General features: G+C 43.1%; 1 protein-coding gene across 3 annotated transcripts in view; it reads right to left on the bottom strand.

Moving 5' to 3' along the window:
- The window catches only part of GRAMD1C (GRAM domain containing 1C), a 73,527-nt gene that overhangs the window by 26,424 nt on the left and 23,531 nt on the right, over positions 1–23,572 (bottom strand). For 2 of the 3 annotated variants that reach the window (XM_084801716.1, XM_084801717.1), the window contains exons 4-8: positions 21,492–21,595; positions 20,836–20,931; positions 19,212–19,292; positions 6,240–6,358; positions 2,362–2,494 (exon numbers count right to left, since the gene is read on the bottom strand). In XM_084801716.1, coding sequence (XP_084657842.1) covers positions 2,362–2,494; positions 6,240–6,358; positions 19,212–19,292; positions 20,836–20,931; positions 21,492–21,595 — 533 coding nt within the window. Of the gene's footprint in view, positions 1–2,361; positions 2,495–6,239; positions 6,359–9,454; positions 9,810–19,211; positions 19,293–20,835; positions 20,932–21,491; positions 21,596–23,572 lie in introns of those variants that run through there. The other variant, XM_084801718.1, reaches the window with a different exon arrangement.

Below are 23,572 nucleotides of genomic sequence, written 5' to 3'. Positions count from 1 at the left end.
GACACACATGCAGGCAAAACACCAATGCACACAAAATAAAAATAAATTATAAAAAAGGAAAGAGAGAAAGAAAAGTAACAAATTATTGGCATTTGTATTGTTTTTTATCTCTAGATAATTTCCTGTATTTTACAAGGAATATTAACTTTATAACAAGCATGTTTTCATTTGGAAAACAGATATTTCTGATTTTTGTTACTTTCAATTTGATGAAAGTAAAAAGAAATCAAACAAAGTGAAAAACAGAGAGTATCTGCTGGTCTCTAAGACCTGAAAATCTCACCATAATGCTCCTCGGAAAGAGACTCAGCTTCAAAGCTCAAACACCTCTGGACTAAACACGGACACCAGCGGGACTGCTCCACTGTGCTATTTTACACCCACTCACTACTAAGAACAGGCAACTTCTTTTAGGGGCAGAACTAGAGGTAAGAGCCAACAGGTTAGGTATTCCAAGAGGAGCCACAGACACTGGGGAAGGTAGGACGGAGTGGATGACACCCTAGAGTCCTGAGAGGCCACTCCTCAAAGCTGGACTTTGGTCAGTGGACAATGATTCTGCAGGAAGTCCCCCTTCTTGTTGCATCCCCTAACTGAGTGGTCCACACTCAAAGACCAGCTTCTAAACCAATCATCCTCAGGTGTCTCTTAATGCGCCGGTTTTATAAAAATAGGCTGATGCGTGGAACTCAGGGGCCTTCCACACGAATACATTTATGTCGGTGTTTCCCTAACATTTACCTAGAGGAGATGGCTAGGAGTCTCCTGGAGGGTCTAAAAAAAATTAGTAACTACAGGCAGGCTCGCTCACTCTCTCTCTTCTCTCTTCTCTCTTCTCTCTTCTCTCTTCTCTCTCTCTCTCTCTCTCTCTCTCTCTCTCTCAATTGTTGTTTGCTTGTTTGTTTTTGTTTTGTTTTGTTTTTTACAGGAAAAATCCTTTTAATGCAACAGCAACACACAGTTCAATAAAATCAGTTCAACTAACTTCAACTTAAAACAAAAGAAAAAGAAGCCGGGAGGGCCACTGCGGGAAAAGGGAAGCTCCTGCTCGGACTGAAGGAGGCCTCAGGCTCACTTTCAATTACAGCAAGCGAATGGTTTTAGGACACTTAACACAAGCTGGGAATTGCTCGCAATTCATTATTTTAGAAATCCTATGAGTTACCGCTCTCACTTTATAGTTGAGAAAACAAAGACAAGGCGCAAGCAGTTCGCTTGTTTAATATGCTGCCCTTAGCAAGTGGCAGAGGCAGAATCCGAGGTCCAAAAGCCGCTCCAAAACCCATCCAATCAAGCTGGAGGCCCCAAACGGGAAGAGCTGTGTTGAAGCACTCGGCTCTTCCACGGTGGTCTCTAAATACCACGTTCTTCACTAAAAAATGGTTCATCTGAAAAATGTCATTGCCTGCGGCAGAAAGCTCTCGAATGTGCATGGGACATGCTGCTATGCCAAAAAAAAAAAAAAAAAAAAAAAAAAAAAAAGGAAGCATTAGAGATTGCTGGTCAGTTTAAAATGCCAGAAGCCCCTCTGAGGGGCAGCGGCTGGCAGAGGAGGCACACTGAGTACCAAGTAACAACAGGTGTGGTTGGAAATGCCTGTGGGGAAGGAGAAGGCTCACAGATTCCAGGTCTGTCTGAGTGAGACATATGACAAGACTCTGCCTTAAAAAAAAAAATCGTGCCAGGCATGGTGGCACACGCCTTTAATCCCAACACTCAGGAGGCAGAGGCAGGTAGATCACTTTGAGTTCAAGGCCAGCCTGGCCTACAAGGTGAGTCTAGGACAGCCAACAGAGAAACCCTGTCTCAAAAAACCAAACAAACAAAAAATTGTAATTCCAAGTGACTGAAATTCAGTAAAATTTAAAACTAATACACTTATGATACTAGGAAAAAAAAATGATGCTCACCAGCTAACTAAGCAGCTCCACTGTTAGCTGGATGGTCAGCTCTAGTAAGGAAGTGCTCCCTGCGTCCCAGCCTGCCCTCAAAGGCTCCTGTCTCCCCATTCACAGCCGACTTTCCTCACTACAAGCACATGCGTCACCCTTGGGGAAGTCCTGCTCACTCACTACAACTCTCTGTCTTGTTACATTTTAAATGGCACTTGCTGTTTTAATGTATGTCGCTCAGGGACCTGCTGGTGGCTCTGTGCCTGAGTCATCTTTGAAGAACACCACAACTTTCCCCATATAACCTCTCCTACTGAGAGACTTAAACTCTCTTCCTAAAATAGGGTAGCAGGCAGACATCCCATGCTTTTGCACACCGGGAATACATTGCAATTTTTGACCTGATCTGATGTTACGATTCGCACGTATCCGACTCGGCTGTAAGTGTTAAGGAACAGCATATACTGACTCTTTTCTGTGAGTTCCCATCCGGTGGCTCTGTTTCTGTCGCTCGGCTGACTGACTCCTGTGTAAGGCTGATGGCCTTGGAGAACTTTTCGTCTCTTTCCCCAGCGTCGTCCACACTGCCTCTTCCTGGACTTCTGTGGAAACAACAGCATTGCAGAAGCACAAGGTCACCTCCATGCACACAGCCCTTCGTGCTCCTCTCTGAGGTCTTGGCTAATCTAAATCTTCTCAACAAAGAGTAGATTTGTTAAGCTGTAGCAAGCTCCAGCTATGACAAGCTTGAAAACTTTGTTTATATGTAAATCTATACAGGCTTAAGGTTGAGTTGTAAAAACACGGAGCTTCACAGTATTAGGAAGATGTTTGAGTCGGGTGCCATTTGACACCATTAGGCAGTTTTACCTGTCTGGCTTCTGACTTAGTAACCAGGAGGTGACCAGGCCCTCTGGGAGGTGGATGTTCCTCTGCCTCAATACAATGGCCACCAGCCAGGCTGAGGCAGGACACAAAGACAGGGAGAACAAGGCAATGTGGGAAGGAAAGGGAAATAGGCCCCTCACTCTGAGGTCTAGTGTGCATTTCCTTTTAGTGGAGAGTCAAGAAACTTCAACACAAATAATGAACTCAAAACTGCTGGCATGGTGGCGCACACCTTTAATCCCAGCACTCAGGAGGCAGAGGCCAGCCCGGTCTACAAAGAGTTCCAGGACAGCCAAGGCTACACAAATCCTGTCTCAACAAAATAAAACACCTGCCTGTAAAGATAGTACTCGTTTTCCTAAAGACGTCGCAAATAAGGACGGTCAAACAAGCCACCGTAGGGCCTAATGCTTATTGAGGATGAGAATTTTTATGGCTTAAGGCTTAGCTGCTGAGAATTCCTCTCAGCCCTGAGTCTAAGCAATACACCACATAAAGTCACAGTATAGCTTCTTTTACAAAAGAAATCATCTAAATGAAATAAGTAAGCCTACTTATATAGTCTTTGGTTGATTGGTTGGTTGGTTGGTTGGTTGGCTGGTTGGTTGGTTGGTTTTCGAGACAGGGTTTCTCTGTGTAGCCTTGGCTGTCCTGGACTTGCTTTGTAGACCAGGCTGGCCTCGAACTCCCAGAGATCCTCCTGCCTCTGCCTCCCGAGTGTTGGGATTAAAGGCGTGTGCCACCACACCCGGCTATACAGTCTTATTTAATTTCTAAAATGTTACTTAACTTTTAAATGTTGTTTATCTTTAAGCCTTGTGGTACATTATACCCTTTAAACAATATAACTTTTCAAACGGCAGGATTGTGTAGACATAAATCCTGTTAAGAAAACTGAGCATGGCTCTCTTGAGAAGCCCCACGCCCATGTCTTAGATGCGTTCCTTTTCCTCGTAGGTCTGTCCCCATGTCTCTCTTTTTGCTCCCCTCCCAAGCCTGGGCTTAAGTCTAAGCATGGACTAGCTCCTGTCTCTCCTCTCTACTTCATAAGCTCGATCTCCTCTCAGTTGTCCAGGAACTCTTTTCTGTGCTGAGGATCCAGCTTTACCTGAGCTCAGTCCCTAAGCCTGGTGTGGGCTCCTCAGGCCCCATTACTGCTGACAAGCCCCAGAAATAAGTTGTAAAAGTACATAAAAATATAGCTTTTGGGAGGCTGGAGGATAAAGACTATAGCACTTGTTCTAGGATCTGCTTTTAGTTGTTGTTTTGTTGTTGTTGTTTGTTTGCTTGTTTGTTTGTTTGTTTCAGGGTCAGCTGTTAAACAGAAGGAGCACACCTCATCTAACTTCCAGTACTCCAGCACCAAGTACAATTCCCATGTAATAATGATCACATGTGCATAAAGAGCTACAGAAAGCACCGGCCTAACATCTTACGCCATGTCATCCCAAGGGATGAATTGAAAAAGCTAAAAAGTACTACACTCCTGCCCCAGTTCGGGTCACTGTTACTGTGATGAAACACCAGGGCCACAGCAACGTGAGGAGGAAAGGGTTTATTTGCCCTACACCTCCATACCACTGTTCATCAGCAAACGAATTCAGGACAGGAACGCAAACAGGACAGGAACCGGGAGGCAGGAGCTACTGCAGAGGCCCTGGAGGGTGCTGCTTACTGGCTTGCTCCTCATGTCTGCTCAGCCTGCCCTCTAATAGAACCCAGGACCACCAGCCCAGGGATGGCACCATCCACAACGGGCTGGGCCCTCCCCCTTCAATCACTAATTTGGAACATGCCTTACCTTATGCAGGATCTTATGAGACATTTTCTCTACTGAAGCTCCCTCCTCTCAGATGGCTCTAGCTTGTGTGAAGCTGACATAAAACTAATCAACACATGCCCTATTTGACTCTGCCCAAACAGTGGTTATAGGCCCGCTGCCAGCTCGCTCCTGTGTAGGCAGAAATGTGGGGCTCCGTGGGGACCAGGAGAGAAAAGGAGCCTTGAAATAGCTCACCAGTTACGTGTGGAGTTCTCAAGGGGTTAAGGATGAAAGAAAGAAAGGCGAGAGCAAAGGAACAGAGGGAGAGCAAGGATGAGGACAGAGAAAAAGAACACGGAGAGCTGAGGTTTGAAACAGACTTGCTGATTTCAGATGAAGTGTGCGCAAGGGGAGAAGTGGGCATGAGGATCCTGCTACATACTTCCTTGGAAAACGGTCACCAGGAGAAGAGACTGCAGCTTCACTGGTGACCTCAAGTGTGTACGAGATACGTGGTCAAAATACGCATTCGGTCCTGCTTCAGAGACTACAGAGTTCACAAGTCAGCAGAGACCTTGAAGGCCACGGGATCTATCTGCCTCATGTTCACAGATGAGTAAACGGAGGACTGGAAATGTCCAAAGGTTCATCTGAGATAGCTCAGCTACAAACCACAACGCAGACATTATTGACTACAACCCAAGGCTGTCTGCATTAGCAAGCTGATTTTCTACACAGTTTTTGGTACCTAAGGAATAATAGTAAACTTTATAACGCCAGCAATGCAATGGAAAAACTTGAACTTTACAGAAAAGTAATGAAATATGCATGGTGCAGCTATGTGAAAAAGACTATAAAATATTGATGTAAACGGAGACAATATAGGTTGGAGCAGCAGAATAGAAGACTGCCCAGAGGAAGAAAATATTTGTGTATGTATTAAGACTTTCAACATATTTACATTATAAGATTTGGGGGGCCATAGAGATGGCTCGACCGTTAATGGCTGGGCTCACAATGAAACCATCAAGATTTGGTCTTTGGCTCTTGGCTTCTCTCACTTAACATAATGTCTGCTATAGCATTTTAATGTATTACCCTCGTTTTTTATGCCTATGGCCTCAAATAGCATTGGATGAGGCACATTTTTGCTTATACAGTTAATAAAGTGGTCACGCTTTTTAATGAATAGCTGTCAAAGTCACTGTTCTCTATTAGTTTCTTTGTCACAGTGTGGCACGGCAAGACCCTTGCATTACTGTCGCCTGCATTCCCACAGCACCGTCAGCTCCTTTACTAATGTGGTCAACGCTTACCGAGTCCTAGGCACATGTCACCATGCTAGTGAGTCCCTGAAAAAAAGTCACGAAACCACCCTATCCCCCAAATTGCTCTAGTGTCTCCAGGAAGCGCGGATATCTCACCAAGTCCTATTCCAGGTCCTTAACAAACAGGCTTTTTTAAACTGAGAAAATCCTAGCAGTCATGGCCTCATTGTTAATATTTCCTCATGTCCCACATCTGCCCACCAACTTAGCAAATGGGTCTCTCCCAATATGCACCCCACTCTGCCAACAAAAAGGAAAGCTGCACTAAATGATCAATTAATAGAAAGTCAGATTAGAAAAACCTAAAGTAATTCCGTTTGAACGGTTGGTTCATAGTGCACCTTGACATTTTGGGTCACCTCACTATACCTTGGCTGCCCATTTTCTTCAATGGATAATGACAAGTTTTCCATCTCTTCAGCATTTAAGCCCAGCTCCGTGCCATAGTTCTGCTGAAGCAGTTGCCAGAACTCCTGTCTGGTCAGGCTCTAAGATAACGGAAACATTGATGAGTACTGGAAAATACAGCAGATAACACAGCAGTAATTCAAAGCACAAAGGCCAAAGTCAAAGGAGGCATGGCAGGAGTGTTCAAGGTGTGGCTGTGGTAGATGATGACCTATTTTTCTCCTTATTTTCTGTTTTCTAGAAAAATAGGTTAATGAAGGCTGGGCTTAGTGGTAGAGAACTGGGTAGCACCCACAATGCTCTGATCTCAATCCCCAGTGCTGAAAGGAAGAGTTGATTATGCCCATCTGATAAGAGACAATACTAGAGAGCTTCAAGAGAGTTCCTTGGATAGAGAGAGCACTGGTTGCTCTTCTAGAGAGCCTGGGTTTGGTTCCCAGCACCCAAAAGGCTCACACCCGTCTATAACTCCAGTTCCGGGGGATCTTCTGGCCATCTCAGGCACTTGAGTGATGCACAGACTTACATGCAGGTAAAAGATTAAAAGTAAATAAGTAAATAAAAAGTTGGTACAATAACTAGATAAACAGATAAATCATTTTCCCTGAGATGGGGTTTAACTGGGTTGTCCAGGCTGATCTTGGATTCAAGCTACACTCTAAAGTAGCTGAGACTAAAAAGCACCTGCCACTTAGAAAACGGTGGGTTTTCAAAGGGTGCAGGGAAGTAGCTATTGTACATGTGAAGTAAAGATGCTTAAAGTATCATATAATGTGTGTGTGTGTGTGTATGTGTGTGTGCGTGTGTGTGTGTGTGTGTGTGTGTGTGTGTGTGTGTGTGTGTGTAACATCATTCTGGCAATTACTAGTCAGAAATCCACACACCCTAGCATCACCATTCAGAGTTCTAAATGTCAACTCAGAATCAAAACTTTTAATTCACTACTATATCTGAATAGTTTAAGTATTTTTAGAACTTAGTACACCAGTGAGCTCGAAATTATGTTTTCCTAAAACATAAAATACAAGAAAACTATCTACAAAATACTAATTTATTTTTAATATGGTCCAACTCATTTTCTTTATAGGTAGCATGTCAGTGATCAAATTACCAAATACAGCAGAGGAATGGCTACGTAGTTAGGAGTTCTTACTGCTCCACCAGAGGACCAGAATGCATATCCTAGCTCCCAAATTACAGGTCACCAGCTCCAAAGGATCTGACACTCCCTTCTAGACTACATGGGCATCTCATACAACACATACACACACACACACACACACACACACACACACACACACACACACACACACACACTTAAAATAAAAAATTTAAATTAAAAAAATTTTTTTGAGACAGGGTTTCTCTGTTGAGATCAACCTGCCTCTGTGTTCCAAGTGCTGGGATTAAAGGCATGAGCCACCACCACCCAGCTGAAAGTAAAAAAAAAAAAAAAAAAACTTAATCACCAAATATAGCAAACTGTAAACTATACAGCAAAACAAAACCATCTTTCTATAGTAGCTAACAGACTGGTTTCTAGAAGCATTACAGTTAATTATACGATTAAGTAAGGCAAGAGAGAGACAGCATGGTACTTGAAGCAACTGTCAACAAGATCTTTCATCCATTCCACAGCTATTTATTGGGAAGGAAATATGTGGCACACACTAGATCCTAAGGGCATAAAAACAATCTCAGCATTAAGTACTTCTAATATATTTGAGGTGATAGAGGGCACTCTTAAGTAAGATACGGATGATCATGTACTAATGGGCTGGGAGAGTCAATGAGATACGGAAGTGGAAAGGAAGGAAATATTGCTAAGGCCAGGGTGGCCAGATGAGGGTCCACAGTGGACAAGGGCTTCTGGGTAAGCTGGAGGAAAGATGGACGTGGGGAAGGAGAAATGAGAAAAGATGGGGAGAAGGCAACAATGGGGAGAGGGAATGCGTAAGTGGAAGTAATGCTTGTCAGGAAGGCAGCGAACATCTGCTAGCCCAGAAGTTGGGAAGTGTGGAATATACAGACATTTAAGGGGGTCGAATGTACGAACACCCTGAGTTCAGCCCTGCTAGTCCTTATGTCGGCTCCTTCCTGCTCCCTCTTGCCAGCCAGCCAGCCAGCTGTGTGTCCTTGTTTTACTAGATGACGGTTCATGGAACCAGGGATTTAAAAGGAAACATCTGTGCTTTTGACAGCTGTCTCCCAGTTTGCCAAGCCCAGATGACCAGTTGACCACAAGAACCGTTTATGACGATCCAGATGCTGTTATCCACATTTCAAAATGTCAAAAATATCCAAATGCTTACAATAAAGGAGCTAAAGGTGGGCAGGGGGGAAGCCTCTTTGCTTGGAGCTAATTGTATTAACTTGGGAGTGGAAATCTCAAGTTGGAGAGCCCTAACTGAAAACTGCACACCTAGAAAACACGTTTTGTAATGTAATTTACTAGATCTGTCTCTTTAGTGGACAAAGTCTTCTCATGTAGAATATCCAGAGGAGAAAAATGTAAAGGCCCATTAGTGACAGTTCAGGAACAACTGTCCTTGGTCCTAAAGGGACTTGCCTGCGTAAGACTCTGTTCTCACAACCGTACTTCATACTGAGAACGGACTAAGTCCTCCAAAGACCTCATCTCTGAAACAGTCTTCGTGTCACAAAAGGATGGTTAGCGCTCCCACACAAAGACAGTGTTTCAGCACACCCGCGCCAGATTATTACCCTTTCACAAAAACTTTTTTTGAAATAACAGATGTTTCTGAAGAGAAAACTATAGCAAGCAAATGAATCTATGCTGAACACTCGGAAGCCGTGGAAGAAATGCAACCTGCGCGTCAAACACTGAGAAGAGACGCTGTCTAAGCAAGTCAGCAAGGGAATTTCCACAGACATCTTTATCCACTAGCTAAATGTAGATACATAGTTGGTTAATGGAAAACAAAACAAAACTCATTTAATTCACAGTGTTGTGGATTTGCTGATTTGCTAAAAATGACTATTTCTGCAAGGATGTCTGGCTGTCACAAAAGCATGGCTATTGACCATCACACTGCTCAGATATGTCCAGCCTGGTAGATGAAACTTTTCTAGTATTGAGCAGTTGAACCTTAGAACAAAACAACAAAAACAACAACAACAAATGACCAAATTGTACAGGAAAGCTGACCACCTACCTGCAAAGGAGCAGAGGCTTCGGCTTCAGCTTCAGCCTGCAGATACTTGAGCAAAATAAATGTGAACCAAGCAGTAATCAGATAGGAGTCAAAAGTCAGCAGATCAATTTCTGGCCCAGAAAGCTTTGTGTTCTACGTATTCTATGAAGTCTTTATCCACAGTACAGCTTCAGGTTTTGTTTTTTTTTTTAATAACAGCTACACAAAATCACGACTTCAATTTCCTATTCTGGTATGAGGTATTTTGCCATGTAAAAGCCGAGTCGAGCGCAGTTTGAAGCTTCAGTTGGGCAGTCGCTTCCTGGTTCTGGGCTGTTGCCCTCTTTGCCTGGAGCTGGTCAAACTGCCGAGCTCAAGTCACACCTCACTCTACAGGTTCCTAGGCCACGCCCACTGCAAGAGGCTAGGTAAGCATTGCTTTAAAGGGACAGTTCCTAATTTCTTCTGTTTTATACACAGATTAGAGACGGGATGCAAATGAAAAGATCTTACCTGTGCTCAACTAATATAAAATACCTACTGCAATATTGTTTTGATCACATTTAGATAATAACTATGTTAAAACTTCAACAACTTCCCCATGACAATACTTTTCAAGTCAACTCTAGAAAGCCATTAATATCTGTCCATACACCACTTCAGCACTAGCCAGTATCCCCATCAGACTCTCTACAGCTAGCTGAGATGCTACCCTCCTGAGTATCATAAATGGAATGTCAGGGAGCAGCAGGAAGAGCCAGCTATTCCGGTAAAGCATGCAGCATGTCTTTCGTCACTGGAAAGTTTAAGGTGACGTCTTGATTACTCAATAATTCTTTCCCTTGAAAATATTTCTGCCTTTAGTTCATTCAGAACAATTGTCTGGCAGAGTCCTGGACTATAACAAATAGGACAGAGGATCTCCGCTACCAATTCTAATTTGTCCCAAGAAGAAATGTTTTAAGTGAGAAATCGAAACGACCTAATTTCTAACAGTTCTCTTCGTTAGTTAAGTGTACAGACAGTTCAAATGTTGCTTTATGAACTACAAAGACAAACTCTTGAGAATCCTAAAGTCTGATTGCTTTACCAGAATGACTGGAGAATTCTACTCCCTCCTGTGTACCCTGTATGGTTAATCTTAGCATTCAGGAAGCAAAGGCAGGTGGATCTCCTAATCTATATAGTAACATAGTGAGTTCTAGGACAGCCAGAGCCACATAATAGACCCTATCTTCACAGAGAGAAAAAAATCCTACTCCCTCCTAGGAAGGAGGTACACTGGAAGCTGGCTTCCGTTGTGAAACTCACGTGTATTGTACTAGGTTCTGATTGGTTGAAACCGTAGGTATGCATACGTCCTTTGCTGACCAAAGTGTATCTGTAATTAGTATTCACGTAGCTCCTTCAGCAACTACAAATTCACTTAAGAACAAGCCTACTGGTAGACAGAGCTGGTAGATACATAGCTAAATTTAGTATGCCTAAAGGCGAAAATAGAAGCCCCCCCCTCAAAAGTAGGACCCTTAAGAGAGCCCAGGATGCAATGGGTAGGTAGACGGGGAATGGTCATCAGAAAACGTTCAGGGAAAGAACAAAGAGGAGAATCCCACTTCCTCGTGGAGAAGCAGGCAAAGGTGCCAAACACTGTTGAAAGGTCGAGATGAGGATGTGACAAGCAATGCATGGCAAATGCCAGCATCCGCAAAGTGAGGCCACCTGGCACTTAGGTCCCTATGATGAAGTGTGTGTGCTGGGAGGCTGCAGGACAGCCGGGTCATGCAGAGCTGTGTGCCAGGCAGAATCACATGGTGCGTACACTGTGGAATGAACTGTAAAGAGGTAAGGTTTCATGCAGACAAGGGATAATGTTAGAGCTGTGCTCCCAAAAGACACCTTTAAAACTCCACTCAGCAGCCTCAGGGATAGGTTAGTGTTACAAAGAGCCATCTACGTGAAAGATAAGGACCTTGATGACAGGAGACATGATTGGCAACGAAGGATTTGTCCAAAGTTCTGCCTTGAATGGTTGAGCTGAAGACAGGTGGGGCAGTTCTGCCAACCAAAAGGCAACAGTAATGATAACAGTGGTGATGATGATGATGATGATGATGATGATGATGATGATGATGATGGAACAATATGAGAATGCGTATTTGTACCCTGCAGACTATCATGTAATAATATAATTAAACTTGCAATGTTGGTATTTTTTTTCATAAGTCAGATTTTAACGCTGCATGTTAATGAGTTAGATGCCACCAGGAAAGTAGCCAACGCGCCAAGTAACCTCAAGTGACTGCAGAACAGCCTCAGCTCTGCCAGTGCCCTGGACTCAGGCAGGCTGGGCTCCGAGAGATGTGCCCACATCCTGCAGATGCTCACTCAGGTAGAGATGCGCTTGCGCATCACAGGAACTCATCTCCAGACACTAGACCCTCCCAGCCTGCCACTCCGGTGGAGTCAAAGTCGATGATGAGCTCGAGTGAGCGAAGGGAGCTGACTTTCAGGAACAGCTTGCTGATAGCTCCTCTCCGCCTCACCCCCTTACCCTTCTGTACTGATCAAAGTCGGCCCATGTGCCCTTCTTTTCTACCCTATGGTCTTGCCTTTTGTCTAATGAAGCCTCCATTGGCCTGACATGTTCTTTCTTTAGATATACACAGTAATGCCTTCCTAGGTTGTTTTAAACTCTGTTCTAACACACTCGACAAACGAGACTCTCTTCCACCACCATTCTAGTTAGTGGGCCTCAAAACAGAAGCCGGACTGACTGACCAATCAGAGCTCAGGGAGGGTATGCCTATCTGCACTTAAAAGCTCTCCTTGATGCCTTATGCAGAGTGTAAGAGTGTGCACTACCTTTGGTTATTGGGAATAAGGCTGGAAGTCATGCTGCCTAAGCCTTAAACTTTTACCTGGGTGTAGGTTTCTGTTCTATGAAGGAGTGCACCAAAAATTTCACTCTCAGAATGCGCTTTTTTAAAAATCTTTTTTGTGTGTGATCAGGTTTGGGGGGGGGGGCGAATGTACCACTGCATATGCGCAGAGGTCATAAGCTAACTTCGGGTGTGAGAGCTTGCCTTCCACTCCGCTTGAGGCAGTGCCTCTTGTTGCTTGCCATGTATGCCAGGCTTTCTGGCTTGCAAGCTCACAGGAATTCTCCTGTCTCCACTTCCCATTCTGTGATCGGCATGGTAGAGATTACAGATTTGTGCTACTGGATCATAGACACACAGTTCTGTGCCTTTAGTGATCTCTGAGAAACCAAACTCAGGTCCTCAAACTTGCAGAAGCAAAGCACTTCACCCACGGAGATGTCTCTCCAACCCAGAACTTGGCATTCTAAGGAGAGCTGGCATCCTGGATCCCACATATACTGAGAAAGATGGTACAAAAGAAAGCTTGATCGTGTGTGGATCCTATCTATACAACGGTACTCTTAAACCCAGTGACAAAATAACATAAGAATATAAAAATCCAACTGAGCTCTAACAAAACCTTTTGCTTTTAGCCCTTGTTATTACTGATAGCGATATGTTTATAGATATATATGCACCTGTTTTATTAATTCAATTATTTAGAAAAGCTTCTTTATACATCATTACTTTTTAAATAATTTTTCTGTAGAATTAGAAAATGAAAAACAAGTTAAACTCTCTCCCTGCTGCCTGTAGATCAGGATGTTAAGTTCGCAGCTCCAGCGCCATGCCTGCCTGTGTGTTGCCACGCCCCCCTGTGTGTTGCCACGCCCCCTGCCATGATGGTAGTGAACCAAGCCGCTGAAACTCTACGTGTAGTCTTCAGTCTTGACTGAGGAAACTTTTCTTTGCACTAGGTAGAGATCACTTCAGAAAACCATAAGCAATCAAAATGCAGAGTTTTGGAGCCCAATCCCAAACTACAGAAGACTTCACACCTAAGGTTCAGGGAGCATTGCAGAAGGGCAGAAAGAGTGTCAAAGTTTGCTGTGAGACTGTGTCTCCTAATGATATTGGAAAGTACAGCAGCAAACATGACTGCCCAAACGTGAGCTGAACAGGAATGACACCACTGAGCCTGCAGCACTGCTAGGGGGAGAGCCCACGGAGCCTCAAGCCTACACCAAGATCCAAAAGCGACTAAGTAAAACTCAGAGAGAGCGAGAGAGAGAGGTGGTCCTCTCCAGGGGAACACATCGGTTGCCCAGAGACAAACGATCAACCATGAAAAGACATATGCAAGTAATAACATACAAACTCAATATGTTTTATATGGGACTATATATGTATATACAAATACTTATTATGTAACAACAATTGATGAATAATGAAGCCATCGATGAAGGAAAGTGGGGAGGGTTTTATGAGAGGGCCTGGAGGGAGGCAAGGGAAGAGAGAAATGTAAGTAAAATGCAATCTCAAAACTAAACAACAAGAAAATAGAAAAAAAATAAATATATACTTAAATTAAGGTGAACCTTTAATGATTCTGAAACAAAATTTGTCTCTTTTTTTCTCCATGTTTGGCTTTTCCCAAAATAATTAAAATATTTTATTAAGTAGGGACACTTCTTATTTTATGTGAAATCATTATAATTTTTATAAATTGAGACACTTAGAATGCATTTATTGAGTGTTTCATAAACATGTCACATACAACTTATTACCCAAACTGGCATATCGGTAGAGAGCAAGGAGACACAGGTGATACTAACCCTGACAAATATGGAGTGCCTGATGGGTGGAGACTGTGGGGCAAGTGGAGATGGATGTCACCAGCTGTGTGGTAACGCTGAGCTTTGTCACTGAATAAACAGCAGTGAACAAGGCAGACATGGCCTCTGTCCTCTACGTGTTTATAGCCCGAGCGAGGAGAATGAAATCAAAACAGAGAACTGTAATCACTGCCAGTGTTATAAAGGAGAATTGCAAAATAGGAGGACAGATGAAGGTTACTTTGGATTTATTAAGGTGACTTAGGACGAGGGGTTGGGATTAGAGATCAAAAGTTATAGGCAGAGCATGTTGGAAGACCAGTGGACACTGAGCCGGGCGGTGGTAGCAGAACACGCCTTTGATCCCAGCACTTGGGAGGCAGGTGGACTGCTGTGAGTTCAAGGCCAGCCTTGAAGTGAGTCCAGGACAGCCAAGGCTACACAGAGAAACCCTGTCTTGGAGGGGCAGGGGGAGAAGACACTGAAACATTTGAGCCACAGCTGGAGAGATGAGGTGGACCATGATTATGCAGTTCATATGTAAACTTTTAAGGCAATAGTTATTAAGCAAGAAGCAAAAATAAGTCCCCATTAAACACACACACACACACACACACACACACACACACACACACACACAAAGTAAAAGTAACAAAAGCCAAGCCTGTCTCAAGCACATTTTTCTTTTTTCTTTTCTTTTCTTCTCTTTCTTTCTTTCTTTCTTTCTTTTTTTTTTTTTTTTTTTTTTCAAGACAGAGTTTCTCTGTGTAGCTTTGGCTGTCCTGGACTTGCTTTGTAGACCAGGCTGGCCTCGAACTCACAGCGATCCGCCTGTCTCTGCTTCCCGAGTGCTGGGATTACAGACGTGCGCCACCACGCCCAGCCAGGCACATATCTCAAAAGCACAACTTTGGCTGTAGTGCTGCTGAGGGTTGGAGAGGGCCATATAGACATATAAGCTTGCTGAGCCATATGGTGTCTGTGGCAAATGCTCAACTCTGCTGGTGTCATGTGAAAGCATAAACAAATGAGAATGGCTGCATTCCAATAAAACTTTATTTATGGACACCGAACTTAGAACTTCATATGATTGACAAGTGTTATTCTTTTGTGTGGTGTGTATGTGTGTGTGGGGGGGGTGGTGGGTGTCCGTCCATTTAAAAAGTATAAAATAAATTGGCCATGGTGGCATTTAGGAGGCCAAGGCAAGAGGATTACAAGTTCAAAGCCAACCTGCTCTGTAAGGTGAGCCACTGTCTCAAAAAAACAAACCAAAACACCCCCCCAGGACATAGGGCTGGCTGGCTGCTCCAGTGGGGGAGGTGGGCTGGTATAGTGAGCTGAAGATGAGGTGCAGAAGAGAGAGCCTGGCCTTATCTTGAACTATGCTTGCACGGTTCATTACAAAAACCTGAGAAAGCACTGATTGTATCACAGACGGCTGCCACCACCGTCACCTGGCCCGTAGGTGCCAGGAACTCAATGTGCTGGTTAGAAGTGCTAAGCAAGGTTAAGTGCAGAGGCCATAGAGACTGAAGTGCTATAAGTCACCTCAAAACCGAGCAGGCTGACAGCTAAACACGTAGCTAGACATGGAAGGGTCCTGTCATGAGTTAGTATCGGAACTACACCATCCTTTCCCATGTAGTCTAACAAAGGCATCTTACGAGTTGGGGAAAAAAGGTTGTATTACAAACATTTTTTTCTTTCTCTCAATGAGCTCTCATGTGCCCCAGGCTGATCTAGAATTTGCTACGTAGCTGAGGATGACCGTGAATTTCTGATCCTCCTAGCGGCATCTGCCGGGGCTGTGATTACAGATACTCTGTTGTTCATACTAGGCACACACTCGACTAAGCCACACACCCCAACTTTACAAACACCCTTTTTCAAAGGCAGTATGATGAGTCTAGCTCTTTCCCTCTTCTGTGGATTTTACTGGAAAAATAAATAAAACAAATGCAAAAGCATGCTGTTGAAAATAAAATTTGGCCAAATTAAAATGCTTCTTCAAGCCAGGTGTGGTGATGAAAACTTTTTTTTTTTTGAGACAGGGTTTCTCTGTGTAGCCTAGGCTGTTCTAGACTCACTTTGTAGATCAGGCTGGCCTCAAACTCACAGAGATCTGCCTGTCTCTGCCTCCAAGGGCTCCAGGCACTTATGTGGTGCACAGACATACATGCTGACAAAACACCCATACATTTAAAATAAAATAATAATGTTTTTAAAAGATTCTAATTGAGACATTTTATGTAGTATTTAACATGCATGCTTAAACACTGTTTCTTGTCTCATTACAGAGCAGAATGGCCATGATTATTAAATGAGAGTTTAATGCCTACTTGCAATGTCTGGTGCTAAAAAGGAAATGACCAAAAGGTATGAAAAGCTCAAGGAAGGTGAAGATGGTGCTTCTCCACAAATATGAACCATCACACACACACACATACACACACCTACATAAGCACACACATATAAATATACACATGTGCATAATAAATGTTAAACTTAAAATTCGGTTTCACTTACATACTTACTCACTTCAGTCTTAGCTACATTTTTGGGTTTGCTTTCTTTCTCTTCCCTTGGTTTGGTGACACCGACCAAGCTGTCCTGCCTCAGCCTCCCTCATCTCTTCCTTACAGATGTACTGATGTACATTGATTTTTAATCTTTTCCAGGAAAGCTTTTCACTCTATCAGTACCTATTTTGCTATTCTCCATTGCTTTCGTCTCTGCTCCAGTGTTTAGTGTTTCTTTTTTATTTTTTATTATTTTATTTTTTGTTTTTCGAGACAGGGTTTCTCTGTGTAGCCTTAGCTGTCCTAGACTTGCTTTGTAGAGCAGGCTGGCCTCGAATTCAAAGCCATCCACCTGCCTCTGCCTCTCAAGTGCTGGGATTAAAAGTGTGCACCACCACTGCCCAGCTTTGTTTAGTGTTTCTTTGATTCTGCAAAGTTTACTTGCTCTCCTTTTTCTAATTCCATAAAGCCAAAAGGTAGGTTATTGATTCAGGATCAGCCTTTTAAAATATGTAACAAGTGTTTACAGTTATAATTTTCCCTCTAAATGCTGCTTTGGCTATGTCCGGTGAGATTTAGTGTGACTTTGTTTTCCTTTGGCTCATGAAAGGTGTTTTTTTGTTTGTTTGTTTGTTTGTTTTGTTTTGTTTTTTTAATTTCCCTTGAGATTTCTTCTTTTATCCAGTGGCTCTTCAGGAATGCTTTATTTAACTTTCACTTTATAGTGACCCTCTGGTTCCTAATTTCATTCCACTGTGATCAGAGAGCACATTCTATATTACTTTATTCATTTTAAATGTATTGAGACTTATTTTATAATCTAGTACTATGGTCTGTTCTGGAGAATGTCCACATGCCCTTGAGAAAAATGTGTTGTTGGATCAGACATGCCGTAGGCATCCTTTGGTCCTAGCTCAGCTGTAGTGCTGTTCTTCTGTTTACTGTGGATCTCTGTGCGGTTGTTTCCATCACTGAGACTGGGGTGTTGAATTCAGCTGTTACGGCTAAACTGTTTATTTTTTCCTTCAATCCCGTTTAGTTTTGCTTTATATACTTTAGGGCTCTGTTCCTAGCTACATATGCACTTACAACTTTTATGAGTTCCCAATAATTTGGCCCTTGGACCAAGGCAAATGCACTCCTTGTCTCCACTTCAGTTGTGAGGTCTGCCTTGTGGGATAGTGCTCATCAGCACTGTTCTCTGCTCGCACGTGTCATTTTCTTCTTTCACTTTCGAGCTATCTGTGCTTTGAAGCTCCTCAGTCTCTAAAGTAACATGGAGCTGGATTGTGTACTTTATCTTCCACCAGCCTTTGGATCTTGATTGCACCGTTTGATTCATTCGTATTTATATGAGAATTTATGTAATATCTAGTGAAAGGTCATTTTACTAAGTGGACTGGTTACTTTTACGTCAACTCGACACAAGCTAGTGTCATTAGAGGAGGGTGGCTCAATTAAGAAAATGCCACCATAAAGTCCAGCTGTAGGCAAACATGTCGGGCATTTTATTAATTAGTGATTGATGGGGAGGGCACAGCCCTTTGTGGGTGGTGCCATCTCTGGACTGGTGGTCCAGGTTTCTATAAAGAAGCAGGCTGAGCAGCTCTCTTCCATGGCCTCGGCATCAGCTCCTGCCTCCAGGTTCCTATCTTCCTTGAGTTCCTGCCCTGACTTTGATGATGAACTGTGATATGGAATCTAAGCTGAATTAACCCTTTCCTCTCCAGGTTGTTTTTTGTTGGTGGTGGCGGCGTGGTTTTTGTTGTTGTTGTTTTGTTTTGTTTTGGTTGGTTTTTTGTTTGTTTGTTTTGAGACAGGGTCTCTCTGTGTAGTCTTGGCTTTCCTGGACTCGGTTGGTTTTTTGTTTGTTTGTTTTGAGACAGGGTCTCTCTGTGTAGTCTTGGCTTTCCTGGACTCACTTTGTAGACCAGGCTGGTCTCAAACTCACAGCAATCCACCTGCCTCTGCCTCCTGAGTGCTGGGATTAAAGGTGTGTGCCACCACGTCCGGGTCCCAGATTGTTTTGTCCATGGCGCTCCATCACAACAATGGGAACTCTAATTAGGACACCAAGTGTGTTTTGTTTGTCAAATGTGTGTGTCCCTTTATATATCCATTATTGTCTTCTTATGTGTTAAACATGTATTTTCTAGCTATCATTTTACTTTCATTAATGTCTCTTTTACTATTTTTTAGCTTGGTTATTATCCTAGAGATTATAATTAACAGAAAATAACTATAGATCTTTTGCTTTAAGAATCTGAATTGTCAAGCTGGGCGGTGGTGGAGAACTTGGGAGGCAGAGGCAGGTGGATTGTATCACTGTGAGTTCGAGGCCAGCCTGGTCTACAAAGCGAGTCCAGGACAGTCAAGGATACACAGAGAAATCCTGTCTCGAAAAAACCAAAAAGAAAAAAAGAATTTGAATTGTCAACAGATTAATGAAAACAAGGCTCTTCACAGATGTGCTTGAAGGGCACTGGCCACATGTGCCTTCTGAGGGCACGCCTTCTGACGGCACGCCTTCTGACGGCACGCCTCTGGGACGCACACTCACCTTATCTAATAACACATTCTGCCACAACCTGAATATGCTCAGGTAACTTCTGTCTCTGGCCCCGAAAGATGTAAAGAAAAACTGCAAAGAAAAATAAGGAGACAAATTTAGAGCATCTGTCGTGAAGGTCTGTAGAGTCCTGCAAGACCAAAGCCAAACATAGGCAGCTCTTCATACTGTTTTCCACTTACCTTTGTGTTAGAAGAAAAACAAATAACTGCATAAATGAGAAATTTTTATCAACCCTGCCTTATAACAGACAGCATCTTATAATAAATATAAATTTCAAACACAACGTTGTTCTTATTTATTAGGGAAATGGGACTAAAACAAGGCAGCTGTTTATGTTCATCACAACTTTCTCAAATTAATCTAAATTAATTTATGAATAAAATAGAAGGTATTTATTCTGAACTTTGCAATATGATGCCTGCCATTTGAGCCTGGTATTAACTAAAACTACAAGTGGATTTCAGAAATGTCTATATTAGTGATACAAATTTTAAGTTATGCAATTTTTTTCAAGTCTTAAAAAAACTTCAAAAATATTGGAGCTCTGTAAAGACTGCACATAAAACACTCAAGTAACCCCCGAGGCTTACAATGCTAGAGAAAACAGCAAAATGCTCAATCTGTAAGTCTGTGTCTCTTTTCAGCCCTATGTGTTTCTCTACATTTAGCTAGTTTTGTAAAGTCATATTTAAAGTTGACTACAAGGAGAGAGTGCAGCAAGATGCGTCCTTACATGGAGCCTCACAGTGGGTTGTCACTTCTACTGGCCTAGTCCCTGACCTCCCATGACAAAGCACACGCCTATAGGCCTATAGGCATTACGCTGGAGTGATTTCACAGTATTGATGCTTTCACAGACAGACTTTTCAATTCATTAAACTGAGACAGTGATGTCATACACCTTTAATGCCAGGACTCAGGAGACGGAGGCAGGCAGATCTCTGAGTTTGAGACCAGATCAAGTTTAGGTTGCCAGGGCTACAGAAAGAAACCCTTTTTGAAAAACAAACAAACAAAGAAAAAACCAGAAAAATAAAACAAAACAAAGACAAATGAAATCTGAGACCGCAATCTATACTTTTGTTGTTGTTGTTTGATTTTGTTGTTTGCTTTTTGAGACGGGGTTTCTCTGTGTAGCTCTGCTATGGAGGAACTCTGTAGACCAGGCTGGCCTCAAACTCATAGAAATCTGCCTGCCTCTGCCTCCCGAGTGCACCACCAAGCCACCTACAGATATATATTCTTTCCAGAAGATACATCCTAGAGCTCTCTATACAGTGTTGCATACACAACATGTGACCTAACAATTACTAATGTCCCTATAACCTTTTAGATGTCTTTATTTTTATCAGCATACAAAGAAATGAATTTAATTATGACATCATTAAACTTTCATAATTATATTTTTTCTTATTCACCTCCCCCTGGCCTTCCCCACCTCCAGCTGCCCCACTTTCTCCTCTGCGAATAGTAACTATGTAAACATATAAGAACCTGTTACAGACTTTCCTGTGTCTCCACAAGACACTGTAACCTCAAGAACCACCGCATCCCCCACTCTATTCATATGAGACAGAGTTCCTTCCCAGGGACAGGTAGAGAAGTCGCTCACCTTTTCGCCCTCTGTGATGATCTGGATAGCATTTGGGATGAGTCGAGCAGTTTTCTCCTTGGTCATAAAGGTTATATTCTTTAAAGCAATAGAAATCTAAACACACACACACACACACAAATACTTTTTAAAGATCGAAGTGCATATTTTCAGAGGCATTGCAACCCCAAATACCAAGTGTTACATCAGTCTAAGCCAGAGTATTTGGCTGAAAACTCTGCGTTAGGAGTTCACAAGGACATGCTGTGTTCTCTATGAAAATCAAGATCAGCCCTGGGTCAGACACGCTTCCTTCTTCATTCTATCCATCAATACTGGGATCTAACATCAGGATTGGGTGTGACAGGATTCAGGCTCCACATTTCAACCTCCAGCACAGTCTAGGCAGCCTGTCAGGTAACCATGGTTTTGACAGGCAAGCCCCTTCCAACCTAATTGTAGTAAATAAGTACAAATGGGGCCTAATGTATTTAAATTAAAAAATACACTGCACATTTACATATACATTAACACATTATATGTATATAAACACGGATACACAAATATCTATGGTTTTACTCTTGAATCATCTTAAGCACATTGCTTTTAAGAGTGCTGTGTATATTTCTGACTGTGCAATTATTTGTACCAGAAAATCAAATGCAAACATATCTTACTGTAGTTTCCCATCTGAAGATGTTGCTATGGAAACACAGCCAGTTTTCCGAAAGGTACAGCCGCCCCTGAAGCAAGATATCCTTCTGAAGAGCGCAAGCATAATCTGTAGAGACGGAGATAAGAGAAGGTCATTCACCACAGTCTGACAACTGAATAAACCTTATGCCACTTCAGCTGGTGGGAGGCTTTCCCTGTCCGTTCGCTCATTCATTCCTTCATTCATCCCTATACTCTATGCCAGATATTTTGTTGAGCACGAGGTTCTTACCCTCATGGAATTTTGTAAATGAAAGGTAGATGTGATGGTTAATGTTGTCAACCTGCTAGACTCTAGAATTGTCTAGGAGATAAGCCTCTGGGAACCGGTGAGGGACTGTCTCAATCAGACTAATTGAACAAGGCCCGCCCTGGATATGGGTGGTACCATCCCATGGGCTGGGGTCCCAGACTTGGTAGCTGGAGAAAACTCATTGCTTCCTGACTATGGGTGCAATGTGCCAAGCCACTTCGAACTCCTGCCACCTTGACTTCCTCACCATCATGGACTGTGAACCAAAATGAGCCGTTCTCCTTCAAGTTGCTTCTGTCAGGGCATTTTAGAGCAGCCACAGGAAGAGTGAGCATACAGTTCAGGAATGCAGTCCCGTGGTAGGTAGGGAAGGCAGGCAGCGGGTGCAGATTGATGATGGTGGAACGCCGAGAAGGGGGACGCCTGTGCTTAGCTGCTCGTCCCCACTCTGCCTTCTGGTTCAGCACAGGCCCCAGCTCAGGGAATGGGGTGTTACCCACACTCAGGGGTTTCCATCCTCACAGATGCACCCAGAGGTGTGTCTCCTAGGTGATGCCAAATCCAATCAAGTTGACAATGAAGACTAACCATCAACAAAGATAAGCGTGATAATGACCATTGAGAAAACTACAAAAACACGTAACAAGAACTGTTTTGCATTTAAGGGGGAAGGTATGGAGAAGCATTGTCAGGGATGATTTTCCTGAATAAGTGATCTTTAAAAAAAGAATCCAAAGATCAATAAAGAGATGGCAGAATTATGATGAACCAGTACTCACAAAGCCCCATGGTAGAAAAACACACCGTACGTTGAAGAGCTAAAATCAGAGCACTCCAGAGGCAGGGGCAGACAGGTCGCTGTGAGTTTGAGGCCAGCTTGACCCACATACTGAGTTTTAGGCCAGTGAGGGATAGATAAGGAGACCATGCTTCAAGTGTCAACTTGACATACTTTAGGATTACCTAGGAGTGTCAATGAGAGACTGTCTAAATTTGATTGGCCTGTGGGCACATCTTGGGAGACCATCGTGATTACATTAATTAAGGTGAGAAGACTAGCCCATTGTGGGTAGCAATATTCCCTGGGTCCCAGTTCTAGCCTGTGTAAGAGTAGAGCACGCGTACTGAGTGCAAGCGAGAACACATGTGTTCCTCTTGTTCCTAATTGTGGCTGTGATGTAACCATCCTATGATGGATGGATTAGAACCTGCAACCTGCAAATTAATTCTCTAAATTGCTTTTGACGGGGCATTTTGCCTTAGCAACTGAAAAAGAAACAAAGGCAACGGGTCTAGTTTGCTTCTGTTGTTGTGATAAACACTATGTCCCAAAGAAACTGGGAAGAGGAAAGGGTTTGTTTGGTTTACACTTCTCCGTCAGTCTAGCATCTGCGAGGGAAGTCACAGTAGGATCTGGAGCAGAAACCATGGAAGAACACTGCATACTGGTTTGCTTCCCAGGGCTTGCTAGGCTTGTTTTCTTACACAACCCAAGACCACCTGGCTAGGGTTAGAACTGCCCACAGTGAGCAAAGCCCTGTCAATCAACCAAGAATCAAGACAATGCGCCACAGACACGCCCACAGGGCAGTTTGATGGGAGACAATTCTTCTGTTAAGGGTCTCTCTTCCCAGGTGACCCTAGTTTATGTCAAGTGTGCAACACTAACCAACACTACTATCATGCCTCTAAGATTAACACCTCTGCGTGCCTGATGCAGACCATGGTGCCGAACTACTGACAATACAAGATATAAGGAATTTCTGTCTAGTGGTTCTGTTAACTGCTAAT

This window comes from Acomys minous, assembly GCF_964271855.1.
Source record: "Acomys minous genome assembly, chromosome: 11".
NCBI lineage: Eukaryota > Metazoa > Chordata > Mammalia > Rodentia > Muridae > Acomys > Acomys minous.
The sequence above is the reverse complement of the archived record's forward strand: the minus strand, read 5'-3'. Positions and strand labels throughout refer to the sequence as shown.